Source organism: Eschrichtius robustus, chromosome 2 (genome assembly GCF_028021215.1).
Source record: "Eschrichtius robustus isolate mEscRob2 chromosome 2, mEscRob2.pri, whole genome shotgun sequence".
NCBI classification, from domain to species: domain Eukaryota; kingdom Metazoa; phylum Chordata; class Mammalia; order Artiodactyla; family Eschrichtiidae; genus Eschrichtius; species Eschrichtius robustus.
The window spans coordinates 58,400,649-58,416,717 of record NC_090825.1 but is presented as its reverse complement, the minus strand read 5'-3'; the positions used below and the strand labels follow the sequence as shown (position 1 = coordinate 58,416,717).

At 43.1% G+C, this 16,069-nt stretch overlaps 1 protein-coding gene across 2 annotated transcripts in view; it reads right to left on the bottom strand.

The window, feature by feature from the left end:
- HEXB (hexosaminidase subunit beta) overlaps nucleotides 1-11,404 on the bottom strand; it is a 38,263-nt gene extending 26,859 nt beyond the window's left edge. The window contains exons 1-3 of one of the 2 annotated variants that reach the window (XM_068535516.1): nucleotides 11,023-11,404; nucleotides 7,391-7,536; nucleotides 3,062-3,127 (exon numbers count right to left, since the gene is read on the bottom strand). In XM_068535516.1, the coding sequence (XP_068391617.1) occupies nucleotides 3,062-3,127; nucleotides 7,391-7,536; nucleotides 11,023-11,273 (463 nt within the window). In that variant the 5' untranslated portion in view covers nucleotides 11,274-11,404. The remainder of the gene's footprint in view (nucleotides 1-3,061; nucleotides 3,128-7,390; nucleotides 7,537-11,022) is intronic. The other variant, XM_068535515.1, reaches the window with a different exon arrangement.
- Between the last annotated feature and the right edge of the window lie 4,665 nt (nucleotides 11,405-16,069).

Sequence of the window (16,069 nt, the reverse complement as noted above, 5' to 3'; positions counted from 1 at the left end):
CAAGAAATAACAAGGGTTGGTGAGGACGTGAAGTAAAAGGATCCCTCATGCACTGTTCATAGGGATGTAAACTGGTGCAGCCACTACAGAAAACAGTACAGAGGTTCCTCAAAAAACTAAAAATAGAACTACCACATGATCCAGCAATTCTACTTCTGGGTATTTATCCAAAGAAAACAAAACACTAACCCCCCAAATATATGCACCTCTATGTTCACTGCCGCATTACCATAGCCGAGATATGGAAACAACCTGTCCATCAATGGATGTATGGATAAAGATGTGGTATACATATACAATGGAATATTATTCAGCCATAGAAAGAAGGAAGTCCTGCTATTTGGGACAACATGGATGGAACTTGAGGGCATTATGCTAAATGAAATAAGAGAAAGACAAATACTGAATGATCTCACTTAGATGTGGAATCTTAAACAAACAAACAAAAACCAAGCTCATAAATATAAAGAATAGATTTGTGGTTACTAGAGACGGGGATAGGGGGTAGGCAAAATGGGTGATGGGGGTCAAAAAGTACAATCTTTCGTTTATAAATAAGTCCTAGGGATGTAAGGTACAGCATGGTGACTATAGTTAATAAATATTGTGTTGCCTATTTGCAAGTTGCTAAAAAGAGTAAAATCTTAGAAGTTCTCATCATAAGAAAAACAATATTTTTCTAACTATGTGTGGTGATGATGTTAACTTACTGTGGTGATCATTTTGCATTATACACAAATATCAAATCATTGTGTTGTATACCTAAAATTAATATAATGTTATGTCAATTATACCTCAAAAATATAGGAAATAGGAAAGAATAAAAAGTTCAAAGTCATTTTTGCTACGCCTCCCTCTCACCCCCAATACAGGCCCATACCAGGAGGAATAACTTTGGAATTTTCTGTTAAGTGGCAATACACTCAATTATCATTTAGAGCACATTTGTTACTTTCGAAGTCTGACAGTAAGCAGAAAATAAGGCCTTCCTGGACTAGATTCCCAAAATGCTCTCAAAAGTTCTATTATTTTGACGTGGATCAGGGCAAACATCAAAAAACTTCTGTTTTCCCTAACAGGCCCCAGACAAGACAGGCACATCAGACCGACAAAAGCTTAAAATCACATAACATTATATGTAAATGATCTACATTATAATGTTTGTAGTTACATTTGCGGTAAACATCTATAGCTATTTTCATGTCATATTTTGAAATAAGATCATAATCATACCAATATTATTATGACTATAATACATATAGCAGTAACAATGATCATTTTATTCTAGATAACACTCAACCTGAGTCAAATCCAAAGCCTTCTTTATTTTTAATAACTTTGGTTGGCCTGCTCACATTAAAGAAAATTACTCTCCTTTCTCAAAACTATACTAATTTGGAAGCCAGTACAACAAAATCTTATCTACTTAAAAGAAGAGGTAATAGCAGCTTTTTTAAAATAAATTTCTTTCTTTATTTATTTTTGGCTGTGTTGGGTCTTCGTTTCTGTGCGAGGGCTTTCTCCAGTTGCGGCGAGCGGGGGCCACTCTTCATCGCGATGCGCAGGCCTCTCACTATCGCGGCCTCTCTTGTTGCGGAGCACAGGCTCCAGACGTGCAGGCTCAGTAGCTGTGGCTCACGGGCCCCGTTGCTCCGCGGCATGTGGGATCTTCCCAGACCAGGGCTCGAACCCGTGTCCCCTGCATTGGCAGGCAGATTCTCAACCACTGCGCCACCAGGGAAGCCCAACAGCAGCTTTTGAACAGCAAAAATAAATGTCCCAATGCCCGAACTTTGAAGTTCAGACTGAAAGTCACAGGAAAAGCTTTTAAGGTTCCTCTCTGCCCACCACCTCCAATCACTCTAGAGTATATTTTTATCTTTTCATGCTATTCCTGCAAACTTTGTTATATTTCTAAATCCACAGGAATTTAAAATGGGGGAAGGGTTCTCTTCTTTTCTCAGCCATCATGGTGTGTATGGTTGACTCTGTTCCTGACCTTGTCTTCTCACAAGACTCCCAGGATCAAATGATTCCTGGCCAAGAAACAGAAGCAGAATTGTCCCATTCCCCAGTGGATTCAGATGAAAGCTGGTGATGAGATCAAGTACAACTCCCATGAGGAGACAGTGGAGAAGAACCAAGTTGAGTTGCTAAGAACTCTCACATGCGATGGCACATGCATTTATGCTGCATCTACGTCACTAGCATCTTACCATATCAAGCTGAAAACATCACCACTACATGGACAGTTGGACATGTTTTATTGGGAAAATGATTATTCTCTTTGTTTTTATGCTTCTGCACTAATAGGTTGGTTCAGAAAAAAATATGTGAGTATACTTTTGTTTGAATGTATAAACAAATGCAGAAGGGAAATGCTTGCTACGGAAGGCAGCAAGAAGTGATGATAAAACAAAATTCCTTAATCAGAGCAGGTCAGAGCCATTTATAACTCTATAAGCATTATAGTCCCGGGGCTTCTCTGGTGGCGCAGTGGTTAAGAATCCGCCTACCAGCCCTGGTCCGGGAAGATCCCACATGCCGTGGAGCAACTAAGCCCATGCGCCACAACTACTGAGCCTGCACTCTAGAGCCCGTGAGCCACAACTACTGAGCCCACGTGCCACAACTACTGAAGCCCGCGCACCTAGAGCCTGTGCTCCGCAACAAGAGAAGCCACCACAATGAGAAGCCCACGTACCGCGACGATGAATAGCCTCACCGCAACTAGAGAAAGCCCACGCGCAGCAACGAAGACCCAACGCAGCCAAAAATAAATGAATAAAATAAATAAATTAAAAAAAAATTATAGTCCCAAGAACATCAATGAATTACAGCATTATGAATGTAATAACCTTCAAGCATTTTTAAAAGGTCAAATGATCTTTCTCCCATGCTTTAAGTGGTATATATTTAATGGAAATTGTTTTGGAAATACCCAGCAAATCACTCTATAAAGGGTCCAAGGAAGCAAAGTTTTGCTGTGCTTCATTTCCCAAAGTGGCAACTGAAAATATTTCCTTACTAGAAAATAACAATGAAACCACATAGAACTCACCTCGTAATACTCCCCAAACTCTGTTGGCAGCGAGCGAGGCCACTGGTCCTTTCACAAGTAAAGTATCTGTATTGGAAAAAAAAATGTTTCTTGTATGGTGACAGATGGTAACTAGACTTTTATCATGGTGATCATTTCAAAATGTGTAGAAATATCGAATCACCATGTTGTGTAACAGGAGCTAACATGGTGTTGTAAGTCAATTATACTTCAAAAGCAAACAAACTCATAGAAAAAGAGATCAGGTTTGTGATTACCAGAGGCGGGTGGTGGGGGGAGAGGGAATTGGATGAAGGTGGTCAAAAGGTACAAACTCCCAGTTATAAGATAAGTACTAGGGCTGTAATGCACAACATGATGAATATAGTAAACAGGGCTGGATGCAGTATATGACAGCTGTTAAGAGAGTAAATCCTAAGAGTTCTCATCACAAGGAAAACAATTTTTTTTCTTTCTTTAACTTTGTATCTATATGAGGTGACGGATGCTCACTAAATTTACTGTGATAATCATTTCATGATGTGTGTAAGTCAAATCATGATGCTGTACACCTTAAACAGTGCTGTCGATTATATCTCAATAAAACTGGAAGAAAAAAATGTTTTTAATCCCTTTAATACATTTGCCTAAACATATAATTGGTATTTCTGGATCATTCTTTTCTCCTGAGCTCCAGACCTGTTTCTCCAACTGCCTCCTGTACATCCTCACTTAGAAGTCCTATAGGTTCCTTTAACTCCACATGCCCCACTCTGAACTCTTCCCTCTTTCACCTGCCGGGCTCTGGGCTCATCACGCACCACACTCCGACCAGCTGATTTGCTCAAGTCAGGAACTTGGGTGTCACCTCCATGATTCCTCATTTTCCCCTGCAGGAGAGTTATTCTCTCCAACTACCCCTTTACAGAGGAGGGTCCTACTTAAGCTAAGAATTTAAGTCAAAAGTGCAAACTCCTCAGTGCCCATAATTCCTTGGTGAAGCCTCCAGTATCACTCAATCTTCCACTCCCTCTAAAGCCAGAGAGTCTTCTCTACTCTGTCCCTTCTCTCCCTGTGCTCCCCTACTTGCCCTGTACCTACCTTCCCCCAACATTATCCTAAATCTTCCTTAAGACTCACTTCTTAACTCACTATAGCTTAATTCAGCTTTGTCCCACTCAATAAAAAGTTCACACCCATCTAAAACGGGGCTCCAGTTGGCTGCTTCTGGGCAAAGGCGGCACTAATCTCTCAATCCTTGAAATCATACTCTGCCTGAGGTTGCCCCAATAGTCATCTTAGTCTTTGGAGAGGTTTGGGATGGAATCATCCACAGATAAAGGAAAGCACCAGAAAGCACAGAGAGATCGAAAGCTAAAGGGGTGTGACAGATGCAGACTTTGCCACGGTAAAGACACTCAAGGGCTGCAGGTTAATGATTTAATAGCGTATCTGGGCTGCATCCTCCTCCTCCACCACCCCGACCGCCCCAGGCTGTCCCATGATAGTTGGCTACAGGTAGGGAAAACCGTTCTATCAACAGCCAGTAATCAGGTGACAGTCTTCTGACAAGGTAGCCTTTGCCATCAGAAGAACAGAGTCATGAGTTAGCTAAAGGCCAGACTAAGGATGCTATAGCTATTATGACCACAGTCTAACCACGATTCTCCCCCTCTGTACCAAATTCTAAGTTAGCTACCTAGATAGAGCTCACCGTTCCACGGGTCACTGTTTAAAAGCCAGTTTTTGCCACATTACCGTTTTGAGATCTCCTGGAATTAGTCAGCCTAAAGAGTTATCTAAAATCATTAACATGTGGCATGTACCTGATGCCAATTATTTTCCAATAGCTGAGGGCGGGCTGATATTTAAAAGGATTCTGATTCAACTCAACGCAAAAACCGCAGATATAAAGCAGTTAGAAGGAGATTTTGGTTTCTAAATATATGGACAAATAAGCTATAGAATTTCAATCTTTATTTCAAAGCCAAATTCTTAGTGTTAACAGTGATTACCTCCCTGACAGGGGATAGGAGGCATCTTTTTTTTCAGTTATCCCTTTCTGTACTTTTTGCACCACACTGTGGTTTTGAAGGGTATACATACAAATAGCAGTAATGGATTCCTCTTTTTAAAATAATAAAATGTTATAGATAAGGCTAAAATCCCCTTTGAGATGCCCACTCAACTCCCCCTATTTTCCTCAGAGGAAAGAAATATCAGGCCTTTTCTTAGGCATTTTCATACACATACGTGTAACAAGAAAATACAGTATTGCTTTATGTGTGCTTTCTTTTGTATATGTTGGTATATAAATGGTATCCTCCTGTACACATTATATAAATTTCTTTGCCCAACTCAGCAATTTATCTTCGCAAGTTCTCCACATCTGTTCTTTATAACTCCACTTCTTTATTCTTAATTGTTGTATAGTATTCTCTAGTGTCAACTGACAAGATATATTTAGCCATTCTTCTAGTGATGAACATTTAGTTTTGCTTATAAATCTTCATCACTGCAGGCAAACTGCATGGAACATTCTTGATGTAGGTAATTATTTCTCTGCAGTAGAAATTAGTCTATTTCTGGTTCTGAGGGTATGCATATTTTTATTTTAATTGATGATGATGCTGTAACACTTGTCACTTTCTCCAAGATTTCCTCATCCTCTTGGACAACGGTTGATATCTTGTTATTTCCATTTGTGTGTGTTACTTTTATCATCACCATCATCAACTAGTTTAAAACTAGTTTATCCTTTAACCAGAAAATTTCACAGGCAGCTTGTCTCCAGAAGCCTCCCTTTCAGAATAAAGAGGGTTTGCAAAGCTGAATGGAAGATAGGCTATAACTCCCCAGCCTCGATATGTTCCATTTTTTGGAATTTACAATATGTCATTGTATTGCCTGTCAGCAAAGATCCCTTGGTAATTTAATGACCATTTCTCAATTCAGAATGCAAAACCTAATTAATAAAGTGTCCAGTAAAATCACATGGCTAATGTTGGCAAATCATCCTGTTTCTCTTCTAAGAACAGCTACAGAATTGAAGAGAAATTAAGTTATTTTTCAGAGATGTATTAAGAAATCTCATCTCTATCAAGAGGATGAAGAGATGTACTTAACTGTCTGTGAGGCAGTCTGAGAACAAAGGAGTCACTCTTTTCTCTAAGATATGCATTTTCCTTTCTATTTTTACACCTGACTCACCAGTCTGCTCTTTCTGCACTAATCTTATATCACCCATTGCTCTTCTTTGATTCCTTGATACAATTCCACATTATTCCCAGTCAGTACACTCTATGGAAAAGGGCTGCCCATTTGTTTATTCCTTCTAGAACAATTTAGGAAAAGCCTTAGAGAATAATGTTTAGGCAAACAAAAAGAATCATGTAGCTAAATGTTGATTACATTGTCAATCAATATAAATGAAGATGAAACATATATAATACAACATAAATATAAATGAAAATGAAACGCTTCACCCCTCCCAGTTCTGCATTATCTTTGTGTCAAATTAAATTATAAACAGAGATCATGCCAGGACTTCCCTGGCGGTCCAGTGGTTAAGACTCCGTGCTTCCACTACAGGGGGCAGGGGTTCAGCTCCTGGTCGGGGAACTAAGATCCCGCATGCCTTGCAGCACAGCCAAAAAAAAAAAAAAAAAGAGAGCATGCCTATAAGCACAGACTTGTCTTCAAAATAAACTACCTAGATGCCCAAAAATCAGGGATAAGCCAAGTAAGTTTTGACACATCTGTACAGTTGGTAGAACATTATTCAGACGCTAAAAATGCTGTCATAGAAAAATATTTAGTGAAATACATGTTTATAATGGATTGTTATGCAAAACAGAAAAACCACAGGTACAGAACTACCCCTTTTTCATGCCATTGTTTACCATATGCTTCTATTTATATCTATAAAATATTTAAATGTATCACTCTGCAAAAAAAAAAAAAATCTGAAATAACAGTGGTTAACTCTGAGTGCTGGGGTTATGAGTAATTTATTTCCTCCTCTTCACTTACTGTACTTAAAGATTTCCTACAACAATTATGTATTCGTTTTGCCATCAGACTTTAATGGTAATTTTCTTTTTTTTTGGGCCACATCTCACGGCATGTGGGATCTTAGTTCCCCGACCAGGGATCGAACCTGTGCCCCCTGCAGTGGAAGCATGGAGTCTTACCCACTGGACCGCCAGGGAAGTCCCCTAATGGTAATTTTAAAAATAGGAATTATAAACTCACTGGTCAAGAGCTCACAATAGTTCATGGCGTGGAGCCAGCTTCTAGCACTCGAGTCTGTAACAAGCAGCTTTGTTTACAATAGACACAGGTACTCACAGGACTCATCCGAAGAGATCTTGGGGAAAGTGTCACACTCTGGGTCCAGAATAACTGAGACTTGAAGTTGCTGCAACTCCACTCCAACACGAAGATCAGCAGAGCCATGATGCCACTTGTAGAAACCAAAAATATAGTCATAATATCTGTGTGAGAAATTCAAAATTTTAAAGCACTGTAGCCAAGTTTTAAATACATATGTGGTAGCAGACGCTGTCGTTGACTCCTCAAATCCCTGCTACCCCGTATCAGTCCAACTAGAGGCTCTCACCCCAAGATGCACATTAGAATCACATGGAGGGCTTTTTGCAAACAAGTATTGATGTCCAGACCTTCAGAATCAGAATCAGAATCTCTGAGAGCATGATCCAGGCAGAAAGATTTTAAAAGTCCCCCTGCCACAATCCCAAGTGACTCCTATGAAGTCCCCATTAAGAACCAATAATCAAACTAATAATCCTGGGTGTGCAAGTCAATTCTGACCAGTGATGGGGCAGGGGTGGGAGGACGCTTCCTCTCCTAAGTGAGCCACAAGAAGAAAACTTTCTCTGTACGCGATACCTAGACCAGTTGCAGCCACACCAAAGATGGCAGAGCAGAGGTGGAAAGAATACGGATTTCCTAATCATACTGTTGAGCCACTTAGCCAACTAGCCCTGAAATCCTGCCTGCTTTCATATTTCCATAATGCGTGAGATAATAGGTTTTCTTTTTGCTCAAGCCAGATTGAGTCAGGGTTCCTGTTACCTTCCAACAAAAGTATCCTAGCTAATACACAAACACCACAGAATTCTCACTAGGGCCTTGAAAATTTACCTCTGCTGGTACCCGAATAGCAGAGAAAGAGGATATTAAATAAACATTTGAAGGTGCTAGAAGACAAAAGATCACACAGGCTTCAAAGCCTATATTTAATAGATTTTGATAAGCCAGAAGGTTGTGTATGCTACTTATATGTAAGACCATCTTGTGTTTTTCCAGGGAAGTAAGGAGAGCTGGGAGAGTTCTGATGAACTTGGAAGTGAGTGTATGGAAGTTAACCAGTGAGACAGTGGAACAGATGAAGGTGCTGAGGACCTTTTTCGTAGGAAAACCTTGACAGATTCAAAAGGAAATTAAGATCACTAAACTGTATACTTAAAAATGGTTAAGTGCTCGCTTCGGCAGCACATATACTAAAAAAAAAAAAAAAAAAAAAAAAAAAAATGGTTAAGATAGTAATCTTATGTATATTTTACCACAAATTTTAAAAAAAATTTTTAAGGGAAATTCAAGCTGCCAGCAGCTTTGAGATTTGAGTTAGGTGCTGGCTTGTCCCAAATAAGGAAAATCTTGGCTCTGGATATTAAAACGCTAACAGAAAACTCAAAGGGTTCTGGCGCAGTGGTGTGCAAGGTATGTGGGTTAATTTAGCTTTTCAGGAACTGAGGGAGCAAAGCTATTTGTTCGTTAAAAAAAAATGAGTAACTAGCATGTGATAGATCTTGTTCTAGAAGCTGAGGAAGCAGCCATGTACCAAACAGACAGAACTCTGCCCGCAAAATGCATAGTGTTTCAAAGCAGGGTTTGAGATAGAAATTGGGCTCTTCAGGAGACAGGAGCTACGAGAATCTGAACAAACTTGTGTGTTCCCCACGGCCTAGAGCTTCTGGAACAACGCCATCATGCTTTTACCCTGAAGTAGATACTGCCCCTCCTGAGATCCTAGAATGCTCACCTGAACGCTTTCAAGTCTTAGCCATAAGGGCTAATGTTTTATTTTTTTTAACATCTTTATTGGAGTATAATTGCTTTACAATGGTGTTAGTTTCTGCTTTTATAACAAAGTGAATCAGCTATACATATACATATATCCCCATATAGGACTAATGTTTTATAACCTGCTTCCTAACAATGCAGGGTATAATTAATAGCTGCTTCACACACATGGCACGAATTAGTTAGGCAATCGTCAGATAATTACCTGCACTGCCTTGAGATGCCAAGATTTGTTTTTAAACCATCTCACAGCTGATTCAAGTTCTGGTTATCTAACCATGGTTAACTTAAGTCATCCACGCTTTCTTGCCATACTCATATCACTTCAGCTTATTACCGAGTCCTTATTTTACTAGCAGGATGGCACAGAAGGAAAATCCAATTTTATGAACTGAGTCCCGAAGCAAATATGGTGTGTTTGTTTTTAAAAGATTTCCTAGTCATGATCTTCCATTAGATGGCCTGCAGGTACTTTTTCCTTCTCAATATCCCAAGGCAACCAACCACCCTGATTTTACTTCTTCACCCAGACTCTAGCCATTCTGACCTGTTAGCAGATTCAACACCAAAGGCTCATTGGAGTATGCGTCTAAACTGAGGGCCACAAGGTCCCTTTAATTGTACACAACCTAAGGAGAAGAAACCATCTCTGCCATCAACTTCTTGAGACTCTTCAGCCTAAGCCTACGCTCCAGGCCTACCTGGGGCCAGCAGGTGTTATTAAACTAGTTTTGCATCTTTCCACCAGCTGCTTGGTGTCCTGCAGGCACGATTAAACTATAATGACCTCTAGGAACAGAGACCAAAATCTGAGGGAGAAAAGGGGTAGTACTGTCAGCACCAAATTACAATCCTTCGGGGCACTGAACACCTTCAGGACAGTCCTGCCCACACAGGTCGCAGAGTGAGCCTTACTGAAACATCTCCCCAAGTGCAATCTGTCTTGTACATGGTGCAGTTAGCAAAGCTAGCGTTGTGACGCTACACTGTAAATCAACCTTACATCAATTTAAAAAAGCAAAAAAACCCCAAAAAGCTAGCACTGTGGGCTCCCTCCTCACTACACAATTCACCCTGTGGCCAACGGGTTTACAGACATGAGGGCTGTGGAAATGTGAGGTGCTAAAGATCTAAACAAGAAGCTGGGAGAGCAAGCACATAAGTGTTTCTGGGAAACAGAGAAGCAGATACTGCAGCGCAGCGACCATATCAAAGTAGTTAGGTGAAAATATTCAGCATTTTGCACGGAATAGAGATTTGGGAAGGGAAGGGGAGTTCTGGGCAGTGCTCCAACCTACGGACTTTCTGCCATCTGAATTGTAAACAGATTTGGGGAGGGGGAGAGATGGCCTATAAATGACAAGCAACTTTGGGGAACCCCTGGTCCCCAAGCTTTAAGCACTCATCTTCCTCTCAGAACTCCCTTCAAATAAACTGCCATTTCCCTCCCTCCTCTCCGTCTACCCCATTCTCCCCTCCGAGGCGAACACGGCCACTGACTGAGCAACCTATTCCTTCCACTCAGTATCCCGCACTCAAAGCAGGGTTCCAGAGCACCCAGGAAGTTCCTTAGGAGGCAGGAGGGGAAGGGGAAGTGCTTGGGTTTCAGTTCGTGTTGGTTCGAGCCGGCTCTGCCATCTTCTAGACCTGTGACTTTGGTGGGGTCACTGGCCGACTCGGAGACTGTTTCCTCCCCTGTCAAAGGGAGATCAGAGCGCCGGCGCGGCTGGATGGCTGTGCGGGTGGTAAGAAGCGCTCAGGTGTTCCTCCTCTCGCCCCCCCGCGCCTGCACTGCGTCCCAGGGTGGTCTGTCCCTCCCCGTCCCGGAGTCTCCGGGTCCCCTTCCCGCCCGGCCGCCCGTCGGGAGCACTCACCGCCGAAACGCCTCCTGCAGCAGTGAGCAGGAGGGGCCGGCCTTGGAAGTGGAGCTGTGGCCGAAGAAGAAGTTGTCGGGAGAGAGGTGCAGCACGCGCGGGGTGGTCTGCACGGAGAGAGGCATGGGCCAAAGACACAAGTCCGGCGAGGCGGCGGCGACGGCGGAGGCGCGCACTGCCTGCACCGCCAGCGCCGCCAGCAGCTCCAGCAGCCTGGATAGCCTCGGCCACCCCAGCCCGCGATGCTCCATGGCTGCTCAGCTGCTCTCTTCCGCGGTCGGCCGGGTATGCCCGAGCCGCCGCCCCGGTACCTGACTTCTCTTCCCCAGCCGGGGAGGGGGGAGCGCGGAGCGCGCGCGAGTCACGGAGTCAGCTGACTGTGTGTTCCGCCCCGGCTCCGCCTCCAGAGCGACCACCGTCCCGCCCCGCCCCGCCCCGCCCCAGTTGCCCTCCCCGCCCAGCCCAACCCCGGACTCTGCCAGGCGCGGAGCCGGTCGCTGGCTTCGGGCCTGCAGCGCTCGCGCTCTCCTTCCGGCCTCTGGAGTTAAGTGACAACGCACGCCACGAGCACCTAACTTCCCTCACCCCTAACACCAGATAACCGGGTGGTTATTTGCCCCTCAGTCTGGACTTTTCTATAACTGCAGTAGAGCTTTAATTATTAAAGCCTCCCATCAGAACCCCTCAGGACAGAGTTTTGAACAGATGGGAGGTTAAAAGTTAGGCAGAAGATAGGGACTTCCCTGGTGGTCCAGTGGTTAAGGCTCCCCTTTCCCAATGCAGGGGGCCCGGTTATATCCCTGGGGGGGAACTAGATCGCACAGCCGGCAACTAAGATCGCGCACGCCGCAACTAAGACCTGGCGCAGCCAAATAAATAAATAAATACTAAAAAAAAAAAAGTTAGGCCGAAGATATTCTGAGAGAGAATGTGCAATATTGAATCTTTCCACTTAGACATAATCTCTGAATTTATAAAGTTGTTTTATGCCTGTCGCCAAAGTCCCATAGTCTACTTTACCTGGGCTTTCTTATTTCTTGTTAGGCATGTTCCTAGACCTTACATTCCTTTGTTGCTGGTGTTAATATAATCCCTCCTGACCCCTAGTTTCCCCCCAGAAATTAAAAAAGAATGAGGTAGACCTTTAGATATTGACCTGGAAAGATCTTTCCACCTGCTGCTTGTACCACTGACCTCACCCCTACCTCAACCAGTGTGGAAACACAGCTAGCTGCCAAAGTCTTCCTTGTAAAAGGTAAACTAAGTCATGTCACTTCTTTACTCAATACATGTCAATGGCTTGTTTCCCATTGTCCCTAGAATAAAATTTATCTCCTACCCCTCCTTCTTACCCTCCTCCCACCATCCCCAATTTGTCATGGAATGTGAGATGTTATGATGGAGGAATCTGAACTGGGGGGAAATGAGAAATGTAATGACCGAAGGACTTGATTTGATGTGTGGAGATGAACCAGGGCCTGTCAGAGAACATCTCTTACGTGAGAAGAGATGGCACTAGCTACCCAGGGCAGGGTTTACTAGGAGGGCACTGCTGCCAGACCTGAACATTAACCTGCCCTGCTCTCCACATGAAGAGGTCTAGAGAGAGGTGAGGAGTTTGTCTTCTAGGGAAGAGCCAAGTTCTTGGGAGTTAGGGACTAGCATTTGGTTTGTTCCCTGCCAGGGTCATCCAGTCTGGTCTGCAGCTTCGGAGCCTGAGAGATTCCAAGAGAACCACACACGAAATGCGAAGCTGACACTGAATGAGGCTTCACTTCTCACTAGGACTTGCAGGCAGCTGGCACTCATGGAAATGCTCTGGGAAGTGTGGTGTGGTGTGTGGAGGACCAGAAAATTCAGCTAGGAGCCTTCAGAAGAGCGCTAAACAGGAGCTGCTTCCTTTTGTTGAAAATGTGCTGGTTAGAAGAAGGAACCATGGGCTGCCCTGGAGAACTGCCCCATCTGAGCAAGGGGGCACGTACCTGAAATGGCCTGCACAGGCATGGGGATGAGGGGAGACATGGTGACCCCTTTTGACACTTCATCATGTCATGGTACCAGAGTGGGTTGGGGTAGAGTATACGGCCTGAGAACAAGCATCACATACGTTGGGACAGCAGAAGGAACTCAGACAGGAACCTCCAGGAGAACAAACCACCTAGACCTCATCAGCCCCGAGTCCTAGCATGAGAAGAGAGGCAGGAGTAACCAGCAGCAAAGGAGGGGTTCCTTCCTGGTTTTACCAAGGTGCCAGACTCCACGCGGGCAAGAAAATACTTTCCTAGTATCCACCAAGGAATTCTCCCATTCCAAAGAGACAGAATCTGAGAACCAGGAAGCAGCTCAGATATCCAGCGGTCCTCAACCTCACTATGCCTCAGGCTCACCTTGGAACTTAGGGAAAACACTGATGCTGGAGTTCAGGCCCAGATCTATTAACTAAGAATCAGCAGGTAGAAGATGAGGGTGATTTTTTTTTTTTTTCTTCTACAACTTTCTTGAGTATAATTGACATCCAATAGACTGCATATATTCAAAGTGTACAGTTTGGTAAGTTTTATGTATGTAACAGTGGAGCCATCACCACAATCAAGATAATGGACATATCCATCACCCCCGAAAGTTTCTTCCTGCCTTCCGCAGTCCCTGCCCCCTGCCCCTGCCCTCTCTACCCTCACCCCACTCCCACCTCACCTCCTGTCCAGACAACTGCTGATCTGCTTTTGTAACCAAAAATTAGTTTGCGTTCTCTAAAATTTTAAAGAAATAGAACCATACAGTATGTTCTCTTCTTTGGTCCTGTTTTTTTTACTCAGCATAATTTTTTTAAGATTCATACATGTTATCGTATTGCTACCAAACCAAATGTGGGTTCACTTGCCCTCACACAGTAAAGCCAATCTACTGACACTGGACTGTGGTGAAGGAAAGTGCGGCATTTATTGCAGGGCACCAAGCAAGGAGTCCAGGACAGCTAGTGCTCAAAAAACCTGAGCTCCCCAAAGGGTTTCAGCAAAGCATTTTTAAAGGCAAGCTGAGGGACAGTCGCAGGGTATGTTATCAACTCTTGCACAATTCTCTGATTGGATGATGGTGAGGTAACAGGGCAATGTCACAGGGGTTAACATTATGAATTCTCAGGCTCCAGTAGGTCTAGGGGCTATGTGCTCATGGTCGTTAAATAGTTAACATCTTCCATTTGGTGGGGGATTTCGTATCTGTAAAACAACTCAGGAAATGTGGATCAGATACTATTATCTAGGTAATTCAGAGAGGAGCTAAAGCAGAGGATATGAGGGGGAAGGGTCTGTCCCTGGAAGGCCCCACAGGGTCCTGCTCCATTTCAGTATTTCTCACAGCAGGAGGCTCCTGGGGGCTCAGAGAAGCTATCATTTTAAAAGCCCTTCTTGGGCTTCCCTGGTGGCACAATGGTTAAGAATCCACCTGCCAATGCAGGGGACACGGGTTCGAGCCCTGGTCCAGGAAGATCCCACATGCCGCGGAGCAACTAAGCCCTTGTGCCACAACTACTGAGCCTGCACTCTAGAGCCCACGAGCGACAACTACTGAAGCCCACGCTCCTAGAGCCTGTGCTCCGCGACAATAGAAGCCACCACAATGAGAAGCCCGCGCACCACAACGAAGAGTAGCCCCCACTCGCCACAACCAGAGAAAAGCCTGCACACAGCAACGAAGACTCAATGCAGCCAAAAATAAACATAAATAAATTAATTTTTAAAAAAAAGAAGCTCATGGGCAAGGATGTTAAAAAAAAAAATGGATTAAAGACCTAAATGTAAGACTGGACACTATAAAACTCTTAGAGGAAAACATAGGAAGAACACTCTTGGACATAAATCACAGCAAGATCTTTTTTGACCCACCTACTAGAGTAATGGAAATAAAAACAAAATAACAAATGGGACCTAATGAAACTTAAAAGCTTTTGCACAGCAAAGGAAACCATAAACAAGACAAAAAGACAACCCTCAGAATGGGAGAAAATATTTGCAAACGAATCAACAGACAAAGGATTAATCTCCAAAATATACAAACAGCTCATGCAGCTCAATATCAAAAAAAACAAACAACCCAATCCAAAAATGGGTATAAGACCTAAATAGACATTTCTCCAAAGAAGACATACAGATGGCCAAGAGGCACATGAAAAGATGCTCAACATCACTAATTATTAGAGAAATGCAAATCAAAACTACAATGAGATATCCCTCACACTGGTTAGAATGGGCATCATCAGAAAATCTACAAACAATAAATGCTGGAGAGGGTGTGGAGAAAAGGGAACCCTCTTGCACTGTTGGTGGGAATGTAAACTGATACAGCCACTATGGAGAACAGTATGGAGGTTCCTTAAAAAACTAAAAATAGAACTACTATGAGACCCAGCAATCCCACTACTGGGCATATACCCAGAGAAAGCCATAATTCAAAAAGACACATGCACCCCAATGTTCATTGCAGCACTATTTACAATAGCCAGGATGTGGAAGTAACCTAAAGGTCCATCAACAGATGAATGGATAAAGAAGACGTGGCACATATATACAATAGAATATTACTCAGCCATATAAAGGAATGAAATTGGGTCATTTGTAGAGACGTGGATGGACCTAGAGACTTATACAGAGTGAAGTGAGTCAGAAACAAAAACCAAATATCGTATATTAACGCATATTTGTGGAATCTAGAAAAACGGTAGAGATGAACCGGTTTGCAACGCAGAAATAGAGACACAGATGTAGAGAACAAACGTATGGACACCAAGGGGGGAAGGGGAGGGGTGGGATGAACTGGGAGATTGGGATTGACATATATACACTAATAAGTATCAAATAGATAACTAATGAGAACCTGCTGTATAGCACAGGGAACTCCACTTTGCTGTACAGTAGAAACTAACACAACATTGTAAAACAACAATACCCCAATTTAGAAAAAAAGATACACCAGTAAAAAGTAAAAACAAAACAAAAACAACAACAAAAAACAAACCAACAAAAAAGACAAGCTGCTGGATGAGGCACAC